The sequence below is a fragment of the Carcharhinus amblyrhynchos genome, unplaced genomic scaffold, assembly GCF_965287045.1.
Source record: "Carcharhinus amblyrhynchos unplaced genomic scaffold, sCarAmb.v2.hapA chromosome_289, whole genome shotgun sequence".
Taxonomy (NCBI): Eukaryota; Metazoa; Chordata; class Chondrichthyes; order Carcharhiniformes; family Carcharhinidae; genus Carcharhinus; species Carcharhinus amblyrhynchos.
This window is the reverse complement of record NW_027650029.1, coordinates 45,001-72,599: the sequence shown is the minus strand read 5'-3', so window position 1 is coordinate 72,599 and position 27,599 is coordinate 45,001. Positions and strand designations below refer to the sequence as shown.

General features: G+C 52.0%; 2 protein-coding genes across 2 annotated transcripts in view; both read right to left on the bottom strand.

Moving 5' to 3' along the window:
- Positions 1-16,431, bottom strand: part of LOC145339016 (protein pelota homolog) — a 33,049-nt gene extending 16,618 nt beyond the window's left edge. The window contains exons 1-7 of the mRNA XM_080183441.1: positions 16,335-16,431; positions 15,241-15,333; positions 13,640-13,790; positions 11,670-11,760; positions 9,731-9,894; positions 8,633-8,693; positions 6,861-7,022 (exon numbers count right to left, since the gene is read on the bottom strand). Of these exons, the coding sequence (XP_080039567.1) occupies positions 6,861-7,022; positions 8,633-8,693; positions 9,731-9,894; positions 11,670-11,760; positions 13,640-13,790; positions 15,241-15,333; positions 16,335-16,375 (763 nt within the window). The 5' untranslated portion in view covers positions 16,376-16,431. The remainder of the gene's footprint in view (positions 1-6,860; positions 7,023-8,632; positions 8,694-9,730; positions 9,895-11,669; positions 11,761-13,639; positions 13,791-15,240; positions 15,334-16,334) is intronic.
- Positions 16,432-22,132: 5,701 nt separating this feature from the next.
- Positions 22,133-27,599, bottom strand: part of LOC145339019 (guanylate-binding protein 3-like) — an 8,919-nt gene continuing 3,452 nt past the window's right edge. The window contains exons 4-6 of the mRNA XM_080183445.1: positions 24,932-25,174; positions 23,913-24,193; positions 22,133-22,453 (exon numbers count right to left, since the gene is read on the bottom strand). Coding sequence (XP_080039571.1) covers positions 22,133-22,453; positions 23,913-24,193; positions 24,932-25,174 — 845 coding nt within the window. The remainder of the gene's footprint in view (positions 22,454-23,912; positions 24,194-24,931; positions 25,175-27,599) is intronic.

Genomic DNA, 27,599 nt, shown 5'->3' with positions numbered 1-27,599 from the left:
TGTAACTCACCCCCGGGTATCTGTTATTCTGTATATAAACCACCCTGAACCCCTCGATTAGATTCCAGTCCGTAACTCACTCCCGGGTATCTGTTATTCTATATATAAACCACCCCGAACCCCTCGATTAGATTCAGTCTGTAACTCACTCCCGGGTATCTGTTATTCTATACAGAAACCACCCCGAACCCCTCGATTAGATTCCAGTATGTAACTCACTCCCAGGTATCTGTTATTCAATGTATAAACCACCCCGAACCCCTCGATTAGATTCCAGTCTGTAACTCACTCCCGGGTATCTGTTATTCTATATATAAACCACCCCGAACCCCTCGATTAGACTGCAGTCTGTAACTCACTCCCGGGTATCTGTTATTCTGTATCTGTTTCTCTATTTTTATGCCAGACCAATCCCCTTCCCGTTCACTCCCACTGTACACAATCCCGATCCCCTTCCCGTTCACTCCCACTGTACACAATCCCGATCCCCTTCCCGTTCACTCCCACTGTACACAATCCCGATCCCCTTCCCGTTCACTCCCACTGTACACAATCCCGATCCCCTTCCCGTTCACTCCCACTGTACACAATCCCAATCCCCTTCCCGTTCACTCCCACTGTACACAATCCCGATCCCCTTCCCGTTCACTCCCACTGTACACAATCCCAATCCCCTTCCCGTTCACTCCCACTGTACACAATCCCAATCCCCTTCCCGTTCACTCCCACTGTACACAATCCCAATCCCCTTCCCGTTCACTCCCAGTGTACACAATCCCAATCCCCTTCCCGTTCACTCCCACTGTACACAATCCCAATCCCCTTCCCGTTCACTCCCACTGCACACAATCCCAATTCCCTTCCCGTTCACTCCCACTGTACACAATCCCAATCCCCTTCCCGTTCACTCCCACTGTACACAATCCCAATCCCCTTCCCGTTCACTCCCACTGTACACAATCCCAATCCCCTTCCCGTTCACTCCCACTGTACACAATCCCCTTGCGATCGAGTGAGGACAGACACTTGTCCATCAGGGGACAGTGACACTGGTGGGTGGAGGGGTTAATGGGAGCTCTGTACCTGGGGGGTGCTGGCTGGGGTTATTCTCACTCTCCCCTCCCCTCGCTAACAGCTCCGAAGCGAGCGAGCTGGTGCTGAGATCCCAGTGAGTGAGAGCTGCTCCCCTGCCCAACCCAAACTGCGTCTGTGTTTTTAAATAAGAGCCAAAGCTTTCAGTTTCTGTTGTAAAGGTATTGACTGATGGGCCACATCCCCACAGGAAGTCCTGGGGGTAGGGTGTTAGCGTGGATAGAGGATTGGTTGTCAAATAGGAGGCAGAGAGTGGGGGTCAATGGGTGCTATTCGGATTGGCGGTTGGTGACTAGTGGAGTGCCCCAGGGGTCGGTGCTGGGGCCTCAGCTATTTACCATTTATATAGATGATCTGGAGGAGGGAACCGAGTGTAGGGTGTCAAAATTTGCTGATGACACCAAGATTGGGGGAAAGGCAAATTGTGCGGAGGGTGTGGAGAGTCTGCAGAAAGATCTAGATCGGCTGGGCGAATGGGCCAGGAAATGGCAAATGGAATTTAATGTTGGCAAGTGTGAGGTGGTCCACTTTGGTAGGAAGAATGGTAGGAAGGACTATTACTTACGTGGCGAAAAACTGCAGCAGGCGACGGTGCAGAGGGACCTCGGGGTCCTTGTGCATGAGTCGCGAAAACCCAGCTTGCAGGTGCAGCAGGTGGTCAGGAAGGCGAATGGGATGCTGGCCTTTATAGCGAGGGGGATTGAATATAAAAGTAGGGAGGTCTTGCTGCAGCTGTATAGGGCATTGGTGAGGCCGCAGCTGGAGTACTGTATGCAGTTTTGGGCGCCGGACCTGCGCAAAGATATTTTGGCCTTGGAGGGAGTGCAGAGGACGTTTACTAGGCTGATGCCGGAGTTGAGGGGGTGGAGCTATGAGGTGAGGCTGAATAAACTAGGCTTGTACTCGTTAGAGTTTAGAAGAATGAGGGGAGATCTCACTGAGACGTATAAGATGATGAATGGGATGGATAGGATAGAGGTGGAGAGACTCTTCCCGCTCAAAAAAGACAGTAGGACTAGGGGGCACAGCCTCAAGATACAGGGGGGGGCGGTTTAGAACGGAGTTGAGGAGGAACTTCTTCACTCAAAGGGTGGTAAATCTCTGGAATTCTCTGCCCGTTGAAGTGGTGGAGGCTGCCTCGCCAAATATTTTTAAGAAGCGGGTTGACGGGTTCTTGATAAGAGAGGGGATTAAGGGTTATGGGGAGAGGGCGGGAAAGTGGAACTGAGCCACGACAGATCAGCCATGATCTTATTGAATGGCGGGGCAGGCTCGAAGGGCTAGATGGCCTACTCCTGCTCCTATTTCTTATGTTCTTATGTTCTTAAACCACCCCGAACCCCTCGATTAGATTCCAGTCTGTAACTCACTCCCGGGTATCTGTTATTCTACATATAAACCACCCCGAACCCCTTGATTAGATTCCAGTCTGTAACTCACTCCCGGATATCTGTAATTCTATATATAAACCACCCCGAACCCCTCGATTAGATTCCAGTCTGTAACTCACCCCCGGGTATCTGTTATTCTGTATATAAACCACCCTGAACCCCTCGATTAGATTCCAGTCCGTAACTCACTCCCGGGTATCTGTTATTCTATATATAAACCACCCCGAACCCCTCGATTAGATTCAGTCTGTAACTCACTCCCGGGTATCTGTTATTCTATACAGAAACCACCCCGAACCCCTCGATTAGATTCCAGTATGTAACTCACTCCCAGGTATCTGTTATTCTATGTATAAACCACCCCGAACCCCTCGATTAGATTCCAGTCTGTAACTCACTCCCAGGTATCTGTTATTCTATATATAAACCACCCCGAACCCCTCGATTAGACTGCAGTCTGTAACTCACTCCCGGGTATCTGTTATTCTGTATCTGTTTCTCTATTTTTATGCCAGACCAATCCCCTTCCCGTTCACTCCCACTGTACACAATCCCGATCCCCTTCCCGTTCACTCCCACTGTACACAATCCCGATCCCCTTCCCGTTCACTCCCACTGTACACAATCCCGATCCCCTTCCCGTTCACTCCCACTGTACACAATCCCGATCCCCTTCCCGTTCACTCCCACTGTACACAATCCCGATCCCCTTCCCGTTCACTCCCACTGTACACAATCCCGATCCCCTTCCCGTTCACTCCCACTGTACACAATCCCGATCCCCTTCCCGTTCACTCCCACTGTACACAATCCCGATCCCCTTCCCGTTCACTCCCACTGTACACAATCCCGATCCCCTTCCCGTTCACTCCCACTGTACACAATCCCGATCCCCTTCCCGTTCACTCCCACTGTACACAATCCCGATCCCCTTCCCGTTCACTCCCACTGTACACAATCCCGATCCCCTTCCCGTTCACTCCCACTGTACACAATCCCGATCCCCTTCCCGTTCACTCCCACTGTACACAATCCCGATCCCCTTCCCGTTCACTCCCACTGTACACAATCCCGATCCCCTTCCCGTTCACTCCCACTGTACACAATCCCGATCCCCTTCCCGTTCACTCCCACTGTACACAATCCCGATCCCCTTCCCGTTCACTCCCACTCTACACAATCCCAATCCCCTTCCCGTTCACTCCCACTGTACACAATCCCAATCCCCCTTCCCGTTCACTCCCACTGTACACAATCCCGACCCCCTTCCCGTTCACTCCCACTGTACACAATCCCGATCCCCTTCCCGTTCACTCCCACTGTACACAATCCCAATCCCCTTCCCGTTCACTCCCACTGTACACAATCCCGATCCCCTTCCCGTTCACTCCCACTGTACACAATCCCGATCCCCTTCCCGTTCACTCCCACTGTACACAATCCCGATCCCCTTCCCGTTCACTCCCAGTGTACACAATCCCAATCCCCTTCCCGTTCACTCCCACTGTACACAATCCCAATCCCCTTCCCGTTCACTCCCAGTGTACACAATCCCAATCCCCTTCCCGTTCTCTCCCACTGTACACAATCCCAATCCCCTTCCCGTTCACTCCCACTGTACACAATCCCAATTCCCTTCCCGTTCACTCCCACTGTACACAGTCCCAATCCCCTTCCCGTTCACTCCCACTGTACACAATCCCAATCCCCTTCCCGTTCACTCCCACTGTACACAATCCCAATCCCCTTCCCGTTCACTCCCACTGTACACAATCCCCTTGCGATCGAGTGAGGACAGACACTTGTCCATCAGGGGACAGTGACACTGGTGGGTGGAGGGGTTAATGGGAGCTCTGTACCTGGGGGGTGCTGGCTGGGGTTATTCTCACTCTCCCCTCCCCTCGCTAACAGCTCCGAAGCGAGCGAGCTGGTGCTGAGATCCCAGTGAGTGAGAGCTGCTCCCCTGCCCAACCCAAACTGCGTCTGTGTTTTTAAATAAGAGCCAAAGCTTTCAGTTTCTGTTGTAAAGGTATTGACTGATGGGCCACATCCCCACAGGAAGTCCTGGGGGTAGGGTGTTAGCGTGGATAGAGGATTGGTTGTCAAATAGGAGGCAGAGAGTGGGGGTCAATGGGTGCTATTCGGATTGGCGGTTGGTGACTAGTGGAGTGCCCCAGGGGTCGGTGCTGGGGCCTCAGCTATTTACCATTTATATAGATGATCTGGAGGAGCGAACCGAGTGTAGGGTGTCAAAATTTGCTGATGACACCAAGATTGGGGGAAAGGCAAATTGTGCGGAGGGTGTGGAGAGTCTGCAGAAGGATCTAGATCGGCTGGGCGAATGGGCCAGGAAATGGCAAATGGAATTTAATGTTGGCAAGTGTGAGGTGGTCCACTTTGGTAGGAAGAATGGTAGGAAGGACTATTACTTACGTGGCGAAAAACTGCAGCAGGCGACGGTGCAGAGGGACCTCAGGGTCCTTGTGCATGAGTCGCAAAAACCCAGCTTGCAGGTGCAGCAGGTGGTCAGGAAGGCGAATGGGATGCTGGCCTTTATAGCGAGGGGGATTGAATATAAAAGTAGGGAGGTCTTGCTGCAGCTGTATAGGGCATTGGTGAGGCCGCAGCTGGAGTACTGTATGCAGTTTTGGGCGCCGGACCTGCGCAAAGATATTTTGGCCTTGGAGGGAGTGCAGAGGACGTTTACTAGGCTGATGCCGGAGTTGAGGGGGTGGAGCTATGAGGTGAGGCTGAATAAACTAGGCTTGTACTCGTTAGAGTTTAGAAGAATGAGGGGAGATCTCACTGAGACGTATAAGATGATGAATGGGATGGATAGGATAGAGGTGGAGAGACTCTTCCCGCTCAAAAAAGACAGTAGGACTAGGGGGCACAGCCTCAAGATACAGGGGGGGCGGTTTAGAACGGAGTTGAGGAGGAACTTCTTCACTCAAAGGGTGGTAAATCTCTGGAATTCTCTGCCCGTTGAAGTGGTGGAGGCTGCCTCGCCAAATATTTTTAAGAAGCGGGTTGATGGGTTTTTGATAAGAGAGGGGATTAAGGGTTATGGGGAGAGGGCGGGAATGTGGAACTGAGCCACGACAGATCAGCCATGATCTTATTGAAAGGCGGGGCAGGCTCGAAGGGCTAGATGACCTACTCCTGCTCCTATTTCTTATGTTCTTAAACCACCCCGAACCCCTCGATTAGATTCCAGTCTGTAACTCACTCCCGGGTATCTGTTATTCTACATATAAACCACCCCGAACCCCTTGATTAGATTCCAGTCTGTAACTCACTCCCGGATATCTGTAATTCTATATATAAACCACCCCGAACCCCTCGATTAGATTCCAGTCTGTAACTCACCCCCGGGTATCTGTTATTCTATATATAAACCACCCCGAACCCCTCGATTAGATTCCAGTCTGTAACTCACTCCCGGGTATCTGTTATTCTATATCTGTTTCTCTATTTTTATGCCAGGCCAATCCCCTTCCCGTTCACTCCCACTGTACACAATCCCAATCCCCTTCCCATTCACTCCCACTGTACACAATCCCAATCCCCTTCCCGTTCACTCCCACTGTACACAATCCCAATCCCCTTCCCGTTCACTCCCACTGTACACAATCCCAATCCCCCTTCCCGTTCACTCCCACTGTACACAATCCCAATCCCCTTCCCATTCACTCCCACTGTACACAATCCCAATCCCCTTCCCGTTCACTCCCACTGTACACAATCCCGATCCCCTTCCCGTTCACTCCCACTGTACACAATCCCAATCCCCTTCCCGTTCACTCCCACTGTGCACAATCCCAATCCCCCTTCCCGTTCACTCCCACTGTACACAATCCCAATCCCCTTCCCGTTCACTCCCACTGTACACAATCCCGATCCCCTTCCCGTTCACTCCCACTGTACACAATCCCAATCCCCCTTCCCGTTCACTCCCACTGTACACAATCCCAATCCCCTTCCCGTTCACTCCCACTGTACACAATCCCAATCCCCTTCCCGTTCACTCCCACTGTACACAATCCCGATCCCATTCCTGTTCACTCCCACTGTACACAATCCCGATCCCCTTCCCGTTCACTCCCACTGTACACAATCCCGATCCCCTTCCCGTTCACTCCCACTGTACACAATCCCAATCCCCTTCCCGTTCACTCCCACTGTACACAATCCCAATCCCCTTCCCGTTCACTCCCACTGTACACAACCCCAATCCCCTTCCCGTTCACTCCCACTGTACACAATCCCAATCCCCTTCCCGTTCACTCCCACTGTACACAATCCCAATCCCCTTCCCGTTCATTACTCTGCGCCCCTGACGATGATTCCTGTCTCTCGGTGTGACGGGATTCTCACCTTTGAGAGCGTACTTGTGTCCGGATGATGAGTGGACCTGCAGGAATTTGGAGCGATTCTCCAGGATGAGTTTAATGTCCATCTTTACCGCCTGATCAAACATGTAATTACAGAACTGTTCCTTCACAAAACCAGGGCTCGCCACTAGGACACACTTCACCACTGTGTGGGAGAGAGGGGGAGAGTTAGACAGCACTGGGGGGAGAGGCAGAGAGAGAGGGAGGCAGAGGGGGAGGGAGGCAGAGAGGGAGGGAGGCAGAGAGGGAGGGAGGCAGAGAGGGAGGGAGGCAGAGGGGGAGGGAGAGAAGGGAACGTGCGGGGAGAGACGGGGAGAGAGTCAGAGAGGAGAGGGATGGAGAGAGGGAGTCAGAGAAAGAGAAGGGAAGAGCAGGAGAAAGAGAGGGAGAGAGAGAGAACGAGAGAGGGAGGAATTGGGGAGTGTGGGAGAGACTGACAGAGGGGGTATAGGGAGAGGAGTGAGTGAGAGCAGAGAGTAAGAGGCGAAGAGAAAATGATAGAATCCCAGCAGTGCAGGAGGAGGCCATCGGCACCGATCACAATTCCACTCAGGCCCTATCCCCAGAACCCCATGTGTTTACCTTAGCTGGTCACTCTGACACCAAGGGGTAATTTAGCACAGCCCAATCCACCCCTAACCAGCACGTCTTTCGGGCTGTGGGAGGAAACCGGAGCACCCGGAGGAAACCCACGCAGACACGGGGAGAACGTGCAGACTCCACACAGACAGTGACCCTGAGCTGGGAATCGAACCCGGGTCCCTGGCACTGTGAGGCAGCAGTGCTAACCCACCGTGCCACCCATAGTGGGTGGGTGAAAGAGTGCATGTGGGGGAGGGGGGGGGGGGGGAGGAGGCAGGGGGACGGGATGGGAGAAGGGGCTGGGGGTGGGGCGAGGAGGGGCGGGGGCAGAGAGAGGGGCAGGGGGAGAGGGTGGAGATGGGGGGAGATTGTGGGGAAGGGGAAGCGGGGGGAGAGGGAGTGGTGGGGGAGCAGGGGGGAGAAATGGGCGGGAAAAGGGAGGGTGGAGATGGTGGGGAGAGGGGAGAGGGTGGAGGGAGGGGCGCAAGATGGGTGAAGTGGAGGAGGGAGGGAGCGGGGAGGGAAGTGGAAGGAACTGGGAGGGAGGGAGCGGGGAGGGAGGGAGGGAGCAGGGAGGGTCCGCAAGCCGGTGTGAGACAGAGCGAGAGATTGAGAGAGCTATGAATCTGTCAAACCACAGAGTGAGTGGCAGACAGAGTGTGAACGAGAGAGTGCGGTGGGGCGGGTAGTGGGTGCAGCAGGAAGAGGGAGGGTGAGACGGAGGGACAGACACGAGGGGATTATTAGAGAGAGGGAACGACAGAGAGGGGGAAACGGGGGAGGGTGGGATGAGAGCGGGATGGCACGAGGAAGACAGAAGCGAACCAACACAATCTGACACATACACATGGACACACACACACACACACAGACACACTCACGCACAGACACAGACACACACACACACACACGCACACACACACGCACACACACACGCACACACTCACACACACACACGCACACACACGCACACACACACGCACACACACACGCACACACTCACACACACACACGCACACACACGCACACACACGCACACACACACGCACACACACGCACACACACACGCACAGACACACGCACAGACACACGCACACACACACAGACACACACACACACACAACGGGGACGGTGAGGACACTCTGAGCGCTGCTCTGTAAACCCGGTACTTACCGTCAAAGTTAATGTGTCGAATAATTCCCTGCATCACCGCTTCGTAAAACTTCTCCAGAGCCTGAGATCCAAAATAGAACCAAGAAAACATCACCATTTCCATCCACAACCCTTAGATACACTGTCGTTTCCCCCCTCTGGGACCGGGTGTCACAGTGCATTAGATACACTGTCCTTTCCCCCCACTCTGGGACCGGGTGTCACAGTGCGTTAGATACACTGTCCTTTCCCCCCACTCTGGGACCGGGTATCACAGTGCGTTAGATACACTGTCCTTTCCCCCCACTCTGGGACCGGGTATCACAGTGCATTAGATACACTGTCCTTTCCCCACTCTGGGACCGGGTGTCACAGTGCGTTAGATACACTGTCCTTTCCCCACTCTGGGACCGGGTGTCACACTGCGTTAGATACACTGTCCTTTCCCCCACTCTGGGACCGGGTGTCACAGTGCGTTAGATACACTGTCCTTTCCCCCACTCTGGGACCGGGTGTCACAGTGCGTTAGATACACTGTCCTTTCCCCCACTCTGGGACCGGGTGTCACAGTGCGTTAGATACACTGTCCTTTCCCCCTCTGGGACCGGGTATCACAGTGCGTTCGATACACTGTCCTTTCCCCCACTCTGGGACCAGGTGTCACAGTGCGTTCGATACACTGTCCTTTCCCCCACTCTGGGACCAGGTGTCACAGTGCGTTAGATACACTGTCCTTTCCCCCTCTCTGGGACCGGGTGTCACAGTGCGTTAGATACACTGTCCTTTCCCCCCACTCTGGGACCGGGTGTCACAGTGCGTTAGATACACTGTCCTTTCCCCCACTCTGGGACCGGGTGTCACAGTGCGTTAGATACACTGTCCTTTCCCCCACTCTGGGACCGGGTATCACAGTGCGTTAGATACACTGTCCTTTCCCCCTCTCTGGGACCGGGTGTCACAGTGCGTTAGATACACTGTCCTTTCCCCCACTCTGGGACCGGGTATCACAGTGCGTTAGATACACTGTCCTTTCCCCCTCTCTGGGACCGGGTGTCACAGTGTGTTAGATACACTGTCCTTTCCCCCTCTCTGGGACCGGGTGTCACGGTGCGCCTGTACCTTGTCGTGTTGGGTGCAGCTGCCCTTGCGTTTCCGGGGGATGGTGGTCTCCACTTTGGCCCGCAGGACGGTCATACTGGACGTGACGAGGCAGATGTGGGCCAGTCCCTCCTGCATAACCACCGCTGCCAAGTCTGCATTGTGACTGGGGTCACACGCCTGTTCTGGGGGCACAGAGAGAGAGAGACGTTACACAGTTGAGTCGATACAGGTACATCATCACAGGTATAAGAGAAGAGGGCAGTGGGACAATAAGGGGAGAAGGTGAACCCCATCAGTCAGCAGAACAGCTGACAGAAAGCATCGTCTCTCTGGCAAAGGTACCAAAGAAGACAGGACGTCCCAGACAGGAGAATCGTCGAGAAAGACGATGTAATCCCAAAACGAAACGTTTGTATCGAAGGCCGAGCAGCGGCGTTCCTAAGACAAGTATTTCTGTTGAATTCAGCCAGTCAATTTAAATCAGGCACTTAGATACCAAGAACCTTTTGAATTTGAAACTGATGGTGTTGGCAACCTGCCAGTCCTGTTGTCGGGGATATTGATCGGTTATCACAGGGATAAGAGAAGAGGGCAGTGGGGCAACAAACAGAGGAAGGAACTGCCGTCTGCCAGTGTAACAGCCTCATGGATGTCTTAAAAGAAAGCTTCACCTCAATCGCAAAGGTACCAAAGAAGACAGAAGTTCCAGACAGAAGGATCCATAGAGAAGGCCCAGAATATTCCAGAAAACCCCAAACAAGGTTGTAATTTAGGCAGAGTGACTAAAATTCTATTTGATATTGTTAATGAGTGGGAATTGTAGGGCCTGGGTGGGACTGTGGTCAGTGCAGACTCGATGGGCCGACTGGCCTCTTTATGTACTCTAGGGATTCTATGGCACGACCATCGCTGAATCCCCCCCACCCCCACCGCCCAACTATCACCATCCTGGGGGTTACCATTGACCAGAAACTGAACTGGGTCCCAGCCACATCAATACTGTGGCTCCCAGAGCAGGTCAGAGGCTGGGAATCCAGCGGGGAGTAACTCACCTCCTGACTCCCCCCGTCTCCTTCCCAAAGCCTGTCCCACCATCCACAAGGACACAAGTCAGGAGTGTGATGGGACGCTCTCCACTTGCCTGGGATGAGTGCGGCTCCCAACAACACTCGAGAAGCTCGACACCATCCAGGACAAAGCAGCCCCCACTCCCCCCCTCCCCCCCCAGCTCGATCAACACACTAACCCCCACCTTCGACACTCACTCCCTCCACCACCCACGCACAGTGTGTACCGTCTACAAGATACCCCTCAGCGACTCGCCAAGGCTCCTTCCACAGCACCTTCCAAACCCACCACCTCCACCACCAAGGACACACACACTCACAAAATATATCGGCCGTTCCTTCGCTGTTACTGGGGTCGAAATCCTGGAACTCCCTCCCTAACAGCGCTGTGGGTGTACCTACACCACACGCTGGAGACCACAGCAGATGGTGACTCACCCACCCCCTTCTCAACTTTTACAGATGCCCCGTAGAAAGCATCCTTTCCGGATGTACCACAGCTCGGTCTGGGCTCCTGCTCTGCCCAAGACCGCAAGGAACTACAAAAGGGTGGTGAATGTAGCCCCAATCCCATCACACAAACCAGCCTCCCATCCAGTGACTCCGTCTACACTTCCCGCTGCCTCGGGGAAAAGCAGCCGGGATAATTAAGGACCCCCTCCCACGCACACACACCCCGGACATTCTCTCTTCCACCTTCTTCCGTCGGGGAAAAAGATACAGAAGTCTGAGGTCTCGTACCGACCGACTCAAGAACAGCTTCTTCCCTGCTGCTGTCAGACTTTTGAATGGACCCACCTCGCATTAAGCTGATCTTTCTCTCCAGCCGAGCTAACAGGACCTGGGGACAGTACTGAGAGAGGGAATACCAGTCTTCACAAGACACATACCTATTCGTTCAAGGACCACACTGTCCCACTGTTTCTTAGCGAGGGTAAACTTCCGGTTTAATTCCAGCTCTATGGTGTGATAGGCACCCATCTGTCAGAGAGAGAGAGACAGAGAGAGAGAGAACGTCACTCCCACTGTGACAAAACCCCCTCGATTAGATTCCAGTCTGTAACTCACTCCCAGGTATCTGTTATTCTGTATATAAACCACCCCGGACCCCTCGATTAGATTCCAGTCTGTAACTCACTCCCGGGTATCTGTTATTCTGTATATAAACCACCCCGAACCCCTCGATTAGATTCCAGTCTGTAACTCACTCCCGGGTATCTGTTATTCTATATATAAACCACCCCGAACCCCTCGATCAGATTCCAGTTTGTAACTCACTCCCGGGGAGCTGTTATTCTGTATATAAACCACCCCGAACCCCTCGATTAGATTCCAGTCTGTAACTCACTCCCGGGTATCTGTTATTTTATATATAAACCATCCCGAACCCCTCGATTAGATTCCAGTCTGTAACTCACTACCGGGTATCTGTTATTCTATATATAAACCACCCCGAACCCCTCGATTAGATTCCAGTCTGTAACTCACTACCGGGTATCTGTTATTCTATATATAAACCACCCCAAACCCCTCGATTAGATTCCCGTCTGTAACTCACTCCCGGGTATCTGTTATTCTGTATATAAACCACCCCGAACCCCTCGATTAGATTCCAGTCTGTAACTCACTCCCGGGTATCTGTTATTCTATATATAAACCACCCCGAACCCCTCGATTAGATTCCAGTCTGTAACTCACTCCCGGGTATCTGTTATTCTGTATATAAACCACCCCGAACCCCTCGATTAGATTCCAGTCTGTAACTCACTCCCGGGTATCTGTTATTCTATATATAAACCACCCCGAACCCCTCGATTAGATTCCAGTCTGTAACTCACTCCCGGGTATCTGTTATTCTATATATAAACCACCCCGAACCCCTCGATTAGATTCCAGTCTGTAACTCACTCCCGGGTATCTGTTATTCTGTATATAAACCACCCCGAACCCCTCGATTAGATTCCAGTCTGTAACTCACTCCCGGGTATCTGTTATTCTATATATAAACCACCCCGAACCCCTCGATTAGATTCCAGTCTGTAACTCACTCCCGGGTATCTGTTATTCTGTATATAAACCACCCCGAACCCCTCGATTAGATTCCAGTCTGTAACTCACTCCCGGGTATCTGTTATTCTATATATAAACCACCCCGAACCCCTCGATTAGATTCCAGTCTGTAACTCACTCCCGGGTATCTGTTATTCTATATATAAACCACCCCGAACCCCTCGATTAGATTCCAGTCTGTAACTCACTCCCGGGTATCTGTTATTCTGTATATAAACCACCCCGAACCCCTCGATTAGATTCCAGTCTGTAACTCACTCCCGGGTATCTGTTATTCTATATATAAACCACCCCGAACCCTTCGATTAGATTCCAGTCTGTAACTCACTCCCGGGTATCTGTTATTCCGTATATAAACCACCCCGAACCCCTCGATTAGATTCCAGTCTGTAACTCACTCCCGGGTATCTGTTATTCTGTATATAAACCACCCCGAACCCCTCGATTAGATTCCAGTCTGTAACTCACTCCTGGGTATCTGTTATTCTATATATAAACCACCCCGAACCCCTCGATTAGATTCCAGTCTGTAACTCACTCCCGGGTATCTGTTATTCTGTATATAAACCATCCCGCACCCCTCGATTAGATTCCAGTCTGTAACTCACTCCCGGGTATCTGTTATTTTATATATAAACCACCCCGAACCCCTCGATTAGATTCCAGTCTGTAACTCACTCCCGGGTATCTGTTATTCTATATATAAACCCCACTGAACCCCTCGATTAGATTCCAGTGTGTATCTCTCTCCCGGGAATCTGTTATTCCGTACATACAGCGATCTCCTCACCTTCACATACTCATTCTCCTGAATATTAGTCCCTTTCACACGCAGCATGCAAGCCTGAGCGTCAAAGTCAATGGTCTCCACACTGATGGTGAGGGTGGTCCTCACCCTGTTACTGCCCACACTGCCCGTCGATGACTCCATCTGCACCTTCCTGCAAAGGAGGGACAAGCGCTGAGGGTTGGCACATCAGGAGAGGCCCAGGCTGTGTCTTGGCCTAGAACCCAGTAGGCCCGAAATCCTCCGTTTGATTTATTATTGACACTTGTATTGGGATACAGTGAAAAGTATTGTTTCTTGTGCACTACACAGACAAAGCATACCGTTCATAGAGTACAGAGGGGAGAAGGAAAAGGATTCGATTTATTAGTGTGACGTGTATCGGGATACAGTGAAAAAGATCACCAACAACCTGTCCTGGCTCCCCCCCCACGCCGACACTATAGTTAAGAAAGCCCCACCAACGCCTCTACTTTCTCAGAAGACGAAGGAAATTTGGCATGTCCGCTCCGACTCTCACCAACTTTTACAGGTGCCCCATAGAAAGCATCTTTTCCGGATGTATCACAGCTCGGTCTGGGCTCCTGCTCTGCCCAAGGCCGCAAGGAACTACAAAAGGGTGGTGAATGTAGCCCCCAATCCCATCACACAAACCAGCCTCCCATCCATTGACTCTGTCTACACTTCCCACTGCCTCGGGGAAAAGCAGCCGGCATAATCAAGGACCCCCCCCCACCCCACACATCCCGGAAATTCTCTCTTCCACCTTCTTCCGTCAGGAAAAAGATACAAAAGTCTGAGGTCCCGTACCGACCGACTCAAGAACAGCTTCTTCCCTGCTGCCGTCAGACTTTTGAATGGACCTACCTCGCATTAAGCTGATCTTTCTCTACACCCTCGCTGTGACTGTAACACTACATTCTGCACCCTCTCCTTTCCTTCTCTATCAACGGTATGCTTTGTCTGTATAACGCGCAAGAAACAATACTTTTCACTGTATCCCGATACACGGGACAATAATAAATCAAATCGAGAGTCGATAAATAGGAGTTGTGACTGCGTTGGTGAGAAACAGGAGCGAGGATGAGACCCACTCCTTCCCTCCCGGCTCCTCCCAAGCCATCCACCGTCATCGCCACCCCCCAGAATAGATTTACTAGGATGTTACCGGGATTTGATGGATTGAGTTATAAGGAGAGGCTGGATAGACTGGGACTTTTTTCTCTGGAGCGTAGAGGGGTGATCTTATAGAGATCTATAAAATAATGAGGGGCACAGATCAGCGAGATAGTCAATATCTTTTCCCCAAAGGTAGGGAAGTCTAAAACTAGAGGGCATAGGTTTAAGGTGAGAGGGGAGAGGGTCCAGAGGGGCAATTCTTTCACCCAGAGGGTGGTGAGGGTCTGGAACGAGCTGCCAGAGGCAGTAGTAGAGACGGGGACAATTTTAAAAAGTATTTAGACAGTTACCATGGGTACGATGGGTATAGAGGGATATGGGGGCAAATGCGGGCAATTGGGGTTAGCTTAGGGGTTTAAAAAGAAAGGGGCAGCATGGAGAAGTTGGGCCGAAGGGCCTGTTTCCACGCTGGAAACCTCTCTTACCGGATGGTTGAGGCCCGGAGACTGTCTTTCACCTGCACCAGGTTGTAGGTGTGCCACATGTCCTCAGCTTCCTCGGGCATCAGGGTGATCTGCCTGTGGGAGGGAATGGACAGTCAGAGGGGCTCCGACACTCTCTGTCCCCCCCTCCCCACCCCCACCCCACCCCCCCCAGCACCCGACACGCACAGCGACAGCCCCGTGTGTGAACCGTCTACACCGCAGCGACTCGCCAAGGCTCCTTCCAAACCCACCACCCCCACCCCCACCCAGAAGGACAAGGGGGGGGGGTGGCAGCAAACACATGGGGAGCACCCACCGCCTGCAAACTCCCCCCCACCCCCCACCCCCCCCACACCACCGAGACCCCCAGACACACATCAGCCTTCAGTTAACAGCACCACCACCCCCTCCCCCCGGTTAACCACGTTCCCCCCCCCCCCAACCCCGGTTAACCGCGCTACCCCATCCTCTTCCCCCCCTCCCCTGGTTAACTGCCCCACCCCTCCCCCCCCACCCGAGCTTGACCGTGCTACCCCTTCTCCCCCCCTCTCTGGGTTGCCACGGTGACCCTCCCCCCTCTCTGGGTTGCCACGGTGACCCTCCCCCCCTCTCTCTGGGTTGCCACGGTGACCCTCCCCCCCTCTCTGGGTTGCCACGGTGACCCTCCCCCCTCTCTGGGTTGCCACGGTGACCCTCCCCCCTCTCTGGGTTGCCACGGTGACCCTCCCCTCTCTCTGGGTTTCCACGGTGACCCTCCCCCCTCTCTGGGTTGCCACGGTGACCCTCCCCTCTCTCTGGGTTTCCACGGTGACCCTCCCCCCTCTCTGGGTTGCCACGGTGACCCTCCCCCCTCTCTGGGTTGCCACGGTGACCCTCCCCCCCTCTCTGGGTTGCCACGGTGACCCTCCCCCCTCTCTGGGTTGCCACGGTGACCCTCCCCCCTCTCTGGGTTGCCACGGTGACCCTCCCCCCCTCTCTGGGTTGCCACGGTGACCCTCCCCCCTCTCTGGGTTGCCACGGTGACCCTCCCCCCTCTCTGGGTTGCCATGGTGACCCTCCCCCATCTCTGGGTTGCCATGGTGACCCTCACCCACCCAGAGCTGTCCCTGTCAATCAATTTGCTCAGCAGCTTCATCCTTCTTCCCCTCCCCCCAGGCTCCCACCGCCGCTCCTCCAAACTCCCAAACCCGGACCGGCAACCACCGCTTCATTTTTTTTCCTCCCTTAAAATGGCGGCTGGTCCTGGCACAAACAAACCACACCCACATACGCTGTGTGACAGTTAGAGGATGGGCCATCTTTCAGACGGGCAGCGCTGTTGTGGTTCCGTCTTTCCGCGGGAGGGGGCGGCGGCCTCTGCCCATGGATAAAAGGCGGAGCATGCGCACTGCCTGACTGTGGCTGCTGTCAGTGACGTCATGTCTGGGGGGTGGATTTCCGGGTGGAGGCCGCATACGCGCTTCGCTTTTGGGGATGGGGAAGACGACAGGCGGCCATCTTTGTTACAGTCAGGAGATTTGGCCGCGTTGTGAGGATTGGAGCAGTTGGAGCTGCCATGATTGATCCTCCCCAGTGTCCCAGATTGAACTTAGTTGGAATGAATGAAATTGAAGAATCTCAGTGAACCTAATTCCATTTAATTTAACAATTTAATTGAATTCAACTCAATTTAATTACATTTAATTCATTTATTAATGTCACCGTTGTTATTATACAGTCAAAAGTATTGTTTCTTGTGCACTATACAAAGCATACCATTCATAGAGTACAGAGGAGAGAAGGAAAAGGATTTGATTTATTATTGTCACGTGTATTGGGATACAGTGAAAAGTATTGGTTCTTGCGTGCTGTACAGACAAAGCATACCGTTCATAGAGAAGGAAAGGAGAGGGTGCAGAATGTAGTGTTACAGTCACAACGAGGGTGTAGAGAAAGATCAGCTTAACGCGAGGTAGGTCCATTCAAAAGTCTGACAGCAGCAGGGAAGAAGCTGTTCTTGAGTCGGTCGGTACGGGACCTCAGACTTTTGTATCTTTTTCCTGATGGAAGAAGGTGGAAGAGAGAATGTCTGGGGTGTGTGTGGGGGGGTCCTTGATTATACCGGCTGCTTTTCCCCGAGGCAGCGGGAAGTGTAGACGGAGTCAATGGATGGGAGGCTGGTTTGTGTGATGGGATTGGGGCTACATTCACCACCCTTTTGTAGTTCCTTGCGGTCTTGGGCAGAGCAGGATCCCAGACCGAGCTGTGATACATCCGGAAAGGATGCTTTCTATGGGGCATCTGTAAAAGTTGGTGAGAGTCGGAGCGGACATGCCAAATTTCCTTAGTCTTCTGAGAAAGTAGAGGCGTTGGTGGGGCTTTCTTAACTATAGTGTCAGTGCGGACTTGCCGGGGGGGAGGTGTTGAGCTTTGCGGGACCCCTCAGTTACCCCTTCCTCCCAAAGCCCCCATTACGTCCCCACCCTTTACACCCTCCCCCCACCATCACTGACTCTACCCAGCATTTAAACCCCTCCCACACCCCCACCCTCCCGATGATGACCCCCTTAACTAACAAATGTCTCCATGTGGAGAATGGCCCCAGTGTTTGCCCCTGTGGGTGGAATGAAGCAGCGAGGCACAATAAGGTGGATTCAAAGCTTCATTTCTAAATTTACAGCCACAGTGTACATGAACCGCCCTCACAAACCCTTCACAATTCTCTGCACCCTCCCCAAAGCCCAACTCTTCGAGATAATTGACACGGAGAATGATCCGCACTAGGCCGCAATGAAGCCTGGCCCTTTCCCGCTCTGCGTGTGGGGGGAGATTCACTCCCACACCGGGTGTGAGATGGGGAACTAGGCCGCAATGAAGCCTGGCTCTTTCCTGCTCTGCATGTGGGGGGCGATTCACTCCAACACCGGGTGTGAGGTGGGGAACTAGGCCGCAATGAAGCCTGGCCCTTTCCTGCTTTGCATGTGAGATGGGAAACTAGGCCGCAATGAAGCCTGGCCCTTTCCCGCTCTGCGTGTGGGGGGAGATTCACTCCCACACCGGGTGTGAGATGGGGAACTAGGCCGCAATGAAGCCTGGCCCTTTCCTGCTCTGCGTGTGGGGGGAGATTCACTCCCACACTGGGTGTGAGATGGAGAACCAGGCCGCAATGAAGCCTGGCCCTTTCCTGCTCTGTGTGTGGGGGAGATTCACTCCCACACTGGGTTTGAGATGGGGAACTGGGCCGCAATGAAGCCTGGCCCTTTCCTGCTCTGCGTGTGTGAGCAGATTTACTCCCACACCGGGTTTGAGATGGGGAACTAGGCCGCAATGAAGCCTGGCTCTTTCCTGCGGAGAGCGGATTCAGTCTGTTAAGACCTAGGCCAGAAACTCCAATACTGGATACAATCCTGTTCGCCACTCACTCCCAGAAGGATGTGGAGGCCTTGGAGTGGGGAGAGGAAAGGATGTCGCCTGGTAGCTACGAGGAGAGGCTGGAGAAACTTGCTTTGGATGGCCTGATCGTGGCGTACGAGACGACGAGGGGCGTGGGTAAAAAAACGGTCAAGTGCACGGGGACAGAGGCCGAAGGCACGTGGGCAAAAGATATGCGAGGTGAGTTTTTTTATACAGAGGGAGCTTGGTGTGGGGGGAGGGAGGGGAGGTAGCGGAAGATAGTGACATCTAAGGGGACAAAAATACATGACTAGGATGGGAATGGAGACAGTCCCTGGAAGGGGAGGGAGATGGTCAATAAATGCTGTGTCCAGCATTGCCCCTGTCCCCCCGCCAATGAATAAAAGATTTGCGGGTTGAATTCCAGGATTTGGCGCAGGGGACGGCCTTGAGACTGAGTCATTTCTTCTCCAGGAAGACCCAGATCAACTTCACTATTTCAATGCCGAGGGTCAGGAAATTCAGGGTGACGTACTGCCAGAACGAGAGATTCTTGATCCTCATGTACTCTGTGCTCAAATTCACCCGGGCCGCCTCCAGCCTCGAGCTATCTTGCAGGTGGCCCTCCCCGAGGTACCTGGCCACCTCCTCCTCCCTGTGTCTGATGGCCTCTTCCTGTTCCCTCATCCTCAGAGTCTTCTCCATCTCAAACTTGGCCTCCAACTGAGTGAACAACTCTTTACGGCGGGCCTGCTCTGCGGCGTCTCTCTCCAACTCCTTGGCTTGGAACTCATTCCTGAGTTCAGTAATCCTCTCCGTCAACTCTGGAGCAGCAAGTCCAACACAAACACAACACACATCAACCTCCGCGGCATTGTGCATTTAAATAGCGCTTATTCCTCCCATGTTGTACCTCCCTATGATGGTGATAGTGTAGAGGGAGCTTTACTCTGTATCTAACCCCGTGCTGTACCTGTCCTGGGAGTGTTTGATGGGGGGACAGTGTAGAGGGAGCTTTACTCTGTATCTAACCCCGTGCTGTACCTGTCCTGGGAGTGTTTGATGGGGGGACAGTGTAGAGGGAGCTTTATTCTGTATCTAACCCCGTGCTGTACCTGTCCTGGGAGTGTTTGATGGGGGGACAGTGTAGAGGGAGCTTTACTCTGTATCTAACCCCGTGCTGTACCTGCCCTGGGAGTGTTTGATGGGGACAGTGTAGAGGGAGCTTTACTCTGTATCTAACCCCGTGCTGTACCTGTCCTGGGAGTGTTTGATGGGGGGACAGTGTAGAGGGAGCTTTACTCTGTATCTAACCCCGTGCTGTACCTGTCCTGGGAGTGTTTGATGGGGACACTGTAGAGGGAGCTTTACTCTGTATATGACCCTGTGCTGTACCTGTCCTGGGAGTGTTTGATGGGGGACAGTGTAGAGGGAGCTTTACTCTGTATCTAACCCCGTGCTGTACCTGTCCTGGGAGTGTTTGATGGGGGAAAGTGTACATTGCCCACCCCTAACACATTACCGGTGTCCACAATAATTTGCTCACCAGCTAACTGGTCTTCCTTCTCACTGGCAAAGCTTTCCATGGTCTGCAGGGACTGAGATTGCAGTTGCAACGATTCCAGGCATGAGGAAAGGACTTGACCAGGCTGTCAGGGAGAAAAGATTCAGTGACGACTTGTTGAAATTGCAGAGACAGGACCCTATCCCTCTATTCCCCATTCCCCGTTAAGCTTCCAAATAAAATACGTGTCTTCTGGAATGCTGTTCAAATAAATACAAGTAACACACCGAATAAAACAAGATCCTGTTGGAATGCTGTTCAAATAAATACAAGGAACACACTGAATTAATATGAGACTCCGCTGGAATGCTTTTCAAATAAATACAAGTAACACACCGAATGAAATAAGATTCTGCTGGAATGCTGTTCAAATAAATACAAGGAACATCCTGAATAAATCAAGATCCTGCTGGAATGCTGTTCAAATAAAGACAAGTAACACACCAAATAAAACAAGATCCTGTTGGAATGCTGTTCAAATAAATACAAGGAACACACTGAATTAATATAAGACTCCGCTGGAATGCTTTTCAAATAAATACAAGGAACACGTTGAATAAAATAAGATTCTGCTGGAATGCTGTTCAAATAAATACAAGGGACACACTGAATAAAATAAGATTCTGCTGGAATGCTGTTCAAATAAATACAAGGAACACACTGAATAAAATAAGATTCTGCTGGAATGCTGTTCAAATAAATACAAGGAACACACTGAATAAAATAAGATTCTGCTGGAATGCTGTTCTAATAAATGCAAGTAACACATTCTCCAAAGCCTCCATATCTTTCTCACCCCCCATTTGATGACACTGGCAAAATTACACCAACGTTATCTTTGGAAAATTGATTGGTCATCACAAATATAAAAGCGAGGGTACAAAGGGAAAAACCAGGAGTTTTTTTTTGTAACTGCCATCTCTCAAACCTCGAAAGTCGGGGCGGGGGGGGGGAGCAAATGCCAGTGGCCAAGAGTTGAGAGTTCTCAGCTCTTAAGCCTGCCAGCTTTACGTATGTCTGAAGAGAAGGTCACATCTAACCAGCAAAAGGTACCAAATCAAAAAAAAACTTGACAGGGAAATTTCCTGAGAAACTTCAGAAAGTTCTGAAAGCTTTAGTTTTGTTTTGGAATTCACTAAATTCTATTATTACCCTCATTTGTTAATGAATGTTCCTTGTATTTATTAGAACAGCAATCCAGCAGGATCTTATTTTACTTAATGTGTTACTTGTATTTATCAGAACAGCACTCCAGCAGAATCTTACTATATTCGGTGTGTTCCTTGTATTTATTTGAACAGCATTCCAGCAGAATCTTATTTAATTTAATGTGTTCCTTGTATTTATTTGAACAGCATTCCAGCAGAATCTTATTTTATTCAATCTGTTCCTTGTATTTATTTGAACAGCATTCCAGCAGAATCTTATTTAATTTAATGTGTTCCTTGTATTTATTTGAACAGCATTCCAGCAGAATCTTATTTAATTTAATGTGTTCCTTGTATTTATTTGAACAGCATTCCAGCAGAATCTTATTTTATTCAATCTGTTCCTTGTATTTATTTGAACATCATTCCAGCAGAATCTTATTTTATTCAATCTGTTCCTTGTATTTATTTGAACAGCATTCCAGCAGAATCTTACTTAATTTAATGTGTTACTTGTATTTTTTTCAACAGCACTCCAGCAGAATCTTATTTAATTTAATGTGTTCCTTGTATTTATTTGAACAGCATTCCAGCAGAATCTTATTTAATTTAATGTGTTCCTTGTATTTATTTGAACAGCATTCCAGCAGAATCTTATTTAATTTAATGTGTCAGCTGTTCAGTTAAATTTCCCGGATCGTGAAATAAATAAATCATGAAAGTGTTCATTGCAAAGTGAGGGTCGGATATTTCTGTTAGCTACCCACTGAACCATTCTCAACAAGAGTTTACACCTTCCCAAACACTTTTAACAGCGAGGCGAGGTGGTCCTCTTGGGGGTTGCAGCTCTGCGTATTAATGATAAGCAGGCGTAAATAACTGACCCGGGAGAGAAACAGGGAACTGGAGCACCTACGTTAAATTCTCCAACACTCCTGGTGTTGTATTCTTCGATGCACATCTTTAGATCCTGTTGGAATTCCGCATGACCCCCGACTTTCATATAATGCTGAGAACTTAACTTCTCCTGAAGTGATCCCATGGTTTCCGAAATTAAGGCCCTGCATCGTCTTTCCGAGTCGCTTTCCATCTTGGAAACTTGCTCTCGATAGCGTGAGTCCAGCGCAGCCTGGGAAAAGACACAGCAGAAAAACCTGTACACAGACTGGTGTCTCTCAGTCCCCTCTCTCTCTCTCTCTCAGGGAGATATCTGTACACTGACTGGTGTCTCTCAGTCCCCTCTCTCTCTCTCAGGGAGATATCTGTACACTGACTGGTGTCTCTCAGTCCCCTCTCTCTCAGGGAGATATCTGTACACTGACTGGTGTCTCTCAGTCCCCTCTCTCTCTCTCTCAGGGAGATATCTGTACACTGACTGGTGTCTCTCAGTCCCCTCTCTCTCTCTCAGGGAGATATCTGTACACTGACTGGTGTCTCTCAGTCCCCTCTCTCTCTCTCAGGGAGATATCTGTACACTGACTGGTGTCTCTCAGTCCCCTCTCTCTCTCTCAGGGAGATATCTGTACACTGACTGGTGTCTCTCAGTCCCCTCTCTCTCTCTCTCAGGGAGATATCTGTACACTGACTGGTGTCTCTCAGTCCCCTCTCTCTCTCTCTCTCAGGGAGATATCTGTACACTGACTGGTGTCTCTCAGTCCCCTCTCTCTCTCTCTCAGGGAGATATCTGTACACTGACTGGTGTCTCTCAGTCTCCTCTCTCTCTCTCAGGGAGATATCTGTACACTGACTGGTGTCTCTCAGTACCCCACCTCTCTCTCAGATGTCTCTCAGTCCCCTCTCTCTCTCTCAGGGTGATATCTGTACACTGACTGGTGTCTCTCAGTCCCCTCCCTCTCTCTCAGGGAGATATCTGTACACTGACTGGTGTCTCTCAGTCCCCTCTCTCTCTCAGGGAGATATCTGTACACTGACTGGTGTCTCTCAGTCCCCTCTCTCTCTCTCTCTCTCTCTCAGGGAGATATCTGTACACTGACTGGTGACTCTCAGTCCCCTCTCTCTCTGTCAGGGGGATATCTGTACACTGACTGGTGTCTCTCAGTCCCCCCTCTCTCTCTCTCAGGGAGATATCTGTACACTGACTGGTGTCTCTCAGTCCTCTCTCTCTCTCTCAGGGAGATATCTGTACACTGACTGGTGTCTCTCAGTCCCCTCTCTCTCTCAGGGAGATATCTGTACACTGACTGGTGTCTTTCAGTCCCCTCTCTCTCAGGGAGATATCTGTACACTGACTGGTGTCTCTCAGTCCCCTCTCTCTCAGGGAGATACTGTACACTGACTGGTGTCTCTCAGTCCCCTCTCTCTCTCTCAGGGAGATATCTGTACACTGACTGGTGTCTCTCAGTTCCCTCTCTCTCTCAGGGAGATATCTGTACACTGACTGGTGTCTCTCAGTCCCCTCTCTCTCTCTCAGGGAGATATCTGTACACTGACTGGTGTCTCTCAGTCCCCTCTCTCTCAGGGAGATATCTGTACACTGACTGGTGTCTCTCAGTTCCCTCTCTCTCTCTCTCAGCAGGTTATCTATATCCGCCCCGTGACCCATCTCGAGTTGTCCATCGCGATATTACCTCGAGTTTCCCGAGATGTTTGCCCGATTTGTCCATCAGAGAATGTCTCATGAAGGTTTGAAGAGCTTCCTTGTGATTGTGCTGGTACAAACGAGCGAGACTGACAAGATTTTGGGACGGTTCGGCAGACTGTGCCGCGGCCAAATCGTCGTAGCGTTCCAAAGCTTTGGAAACCGCTGTCTCGTTTTCCAATTCTGCCATCCGGGCGACACTGCTCTCCACACACGGGATATCCTTCCTCACAAAGTCATGGACATAGCCCTCCAGTAATCCACACAACACTGCAGCCAGAGAGACACCCATCAGTGATCCCAATCCCATTCCCGTTCACTCCCACTGTACACAATCCCAATCCCCTTCCCGTTCACTCCCACTGTACACAATCCCGATCCCCTTCCCGTTCACTCCCACTGCACACAATCCCAATCCCCTTCCCGTTCACTCCCGCTGTACACAATCCCAATCCCCTTCCCGTTCACTCCCACTGTACACAATCCCGATCCCCTTCCCGTTCACTCCCACTGTACACAATCCCAATCCCCTTCCCGTTCTCTCCCACTGTACACAATCCCAATCCCCCTTCCCGTTCACTCCCACTGTACACAATCCCAATCCCCCTTCCCGTTCACTCCCACTGCACACAATCCCAATCCCCTTCCCGTTCACTCCCCCTGTACACAATCCCAATCCCCCTTCCCGTTCACTCCCACTGTACACAATCCCAATCCCCTTCCCGTTCACTCCCACTGTACACAATCCCAATCCCCTTCCCGTTCACTCCCACTGTACACAATCCCAATCCCCTTCCCGTTCACTCCCACTGTACACAATCCCGACCCCCTTCCCGTTCACTCCCACTGTACACAATCCCAATCCCCCTTCCCGTTCACTCCCCCTGTACACAATCCCAATCCCCTTCCCGTTCACTCCCACTGTACACAATCCCAATCCCCCTTCCCGTTCACTCCCACTGTACACAATCCCGATGGATCCTGTGCCCCTGGAGTTGATGAACTCACTCGTTCCGGTGACGTGGTGCCCGCCCAGGACTCTCTTCACCTTCCCCTCGGTGTAAACGTACTCCGAGAATCTCCCAAACTCTTCCACAAAATCCTCGTCCACCTCGGCGTCGGACAGTTCCTGGAGGTGCTTGAGTTTCCTTCTCGTGGCCGGACACCCAAAGCCAAAGCAGCGGCGGGAAGGGAAGTATTCCCGCAGGCACTTCCGGAGAGAGTTGTAGTCTTGTGTCTTCTCTGTCGCCTCTGTGGAGGGATCCGTTTCGATTACAACATCACAACTTGCTCCAGTCCCTCTCCATATCACTCCTCTCTCTGCCTGTCCCCTCCTCTCTCTGCCTGTCCCCTCCTCTCTCTGCCTGTCCCCGCCTCTCTCTGCCTGTCCCCTCCTCTCTCTGCCTGTCCCCTCCTGTCTCTGCCTGTCCCCTCCTGTCTCTGCCTGCCCCCTCCTCTCTCTGCCTGCCCCCTCCTCTCTCTGCCTGCCCCCTCCTCTCTCTGCCTGCCCCCTCCTCTCTCTGCCTGTCCCCCGCTCTCCCTGCCTGTCCCCTCCTCTCCCTGCCTGTCCCCTCCTCTCCCTGCCTGTCCCCTCCTCTCCCTGCCTGTCCCCTCCTCTCCCTGCCTGTCCCCTCCTCTCCCTGCCTGCCCCCTCCACTCCCTCCATCTCCTCGCTGCCTCCATCTCCTCCTCTCCCTCCATCTTCTCCTTGCCTGCCTCCATCTCCTCCTCTCCCTCCATCTCCTCTCTCCCTCCATCTCCTCGCCTGCCTCCATCTCCTCGCCTGCCTCCATCTCCTCGCCTGCCTCCATCTCCTCGCCTGCCTCCATCTCCTCCTCTCCCTCCATCTCCTCCTCTCCCTCCATCTCCTCTCTCCCTCCATCTCCTCCTCTCCCTCCATCTCCTCTCTCCCTCCATCTCCTCCTCTCCATCTCTTCCTCTCCCTCCATCTCCTCTCTCCCTCCAACTCCTCCTCTCCCTCCATCTCCTCCTCTCCCTCCATCTCCTCCTCTCCCTCCATCTCCTCCTCTCCCTCCATCTCCTCACCTGCCTGCCCCACTCACTCTTTTGCTCCCTACCTCCCACTCTGTCTCCGTCTGCTGGTTTTTGATAAGAGAGGGGATTAAGGGTTATGGGGAGAGGGCGGGAAAGTGGAACTGAGCCACGACAGATCAGCCATGATCTTATTGAATGGCGGGGCAGGCTCGAAGGGCTAGATGGCCTACTCCTGCTCCTATTTCTTATGTTCTTATGTTATCTCCCTCACTCTTACTCCTCAAGTTCTCCGTGCCAAGGAATCCTAGAATCCCTACAGGAGGCCATTCAGCCCATCGAGTCTGAACTGGCATCAATCCCACCCAGATCCGATCCCCATATCCACCCTGCGAATCCCCCTGACACTAAGGGGACAATTTAGCACGGCCAATCCCCCCTAACCTACACATCTTTGGACACTAAGGGACAATTTAGCATGGCCAATCCACCCTAACCTACACATCTTTGGACACTAAGGGACAATTTAGCACGGCCAATCCCCCCTAACCTACACATCTTTGGGACACTAAGGGACAATTTAGCACGGCCAATCCACCCTAACCTACACATCTTTGGACACTAAGGGACAATTTAGCATGGCCAATCCCCCCTAACCTACACATCTTTGGGACACTAAGGGACAATTTAGCACGGCCAATCCCCCCTAGCCTACACATCTTTGGACACTAAGGGACAATTTAGCACGGCCAATCCCCCCTAACCTACACATCTTTGGGACACTAAGGGACAATTTAGCATGGCCAATCCACCCTAACCTACACATCTTTGGACACTAAGGGACAATTTAGCACGGCCAATCCCCCCTAACCTACACATCTTTGGGACACTAAGGGACAATTTAGCACGGCCAATCCACCCTAACCTACACATCTTTGGACACTAAGGGACAATTTAGCACGGCCAATCCACCCTAACCTACACATCTTTGGACACTAAGGGACAATTTAGCACGGCCAATCCACCCTAACCTACACATCTTTGGACACTAAGGGACAATTTAGCACGGCCAATCCACCCTAACCTACACATCTTTGGACACTAAGGGACAATTTAGCACGGCCAATCCACCCTAACCTACACATCTTTGGACACTAAGGGACAATTTAGCATGGCCAATCCACCCGAACCTACACATCTTTCAGACTATGGGAGGAAACCGGAGCACCCGGAGGAAACCCACACAGACACGGGGAGGATGTGCAGACTCCACACAGACAGTGACCCGAGGCCGGGAATCGAACATTTCCCCTGAAGCGTAGGCGGGTGAGGGCAGTGGGGGTGGGGGTGGGGTTTGGGTGTGGGTGATGGGGGGAGGGGGGGTGGCGACCTTATTGAGGTTTATGTAAGCCTGAGGGGCATTGATTGCCAAGGTCTTTCTCCCCAGGGTAAGTTGTGTGTGTGTGTGTGTGTGTGTGTGTGTGTGTGTGTGTGGGGGGGGGGGCGGGGATCATGAAGAGGACGCGAGGGGCAACGTTTTCAGTCAAGAGGGTGGCGTGTGTCTGGAACGAGCGTCCAGGAGCAGCACAACATTTACAAGACGTCTGACGTACGCAACGGGGGAAAGGTCTCGGGGATCTGCACCAATGCGGGCAAACAGGACAACTCCGGGGCTAGCATGGAC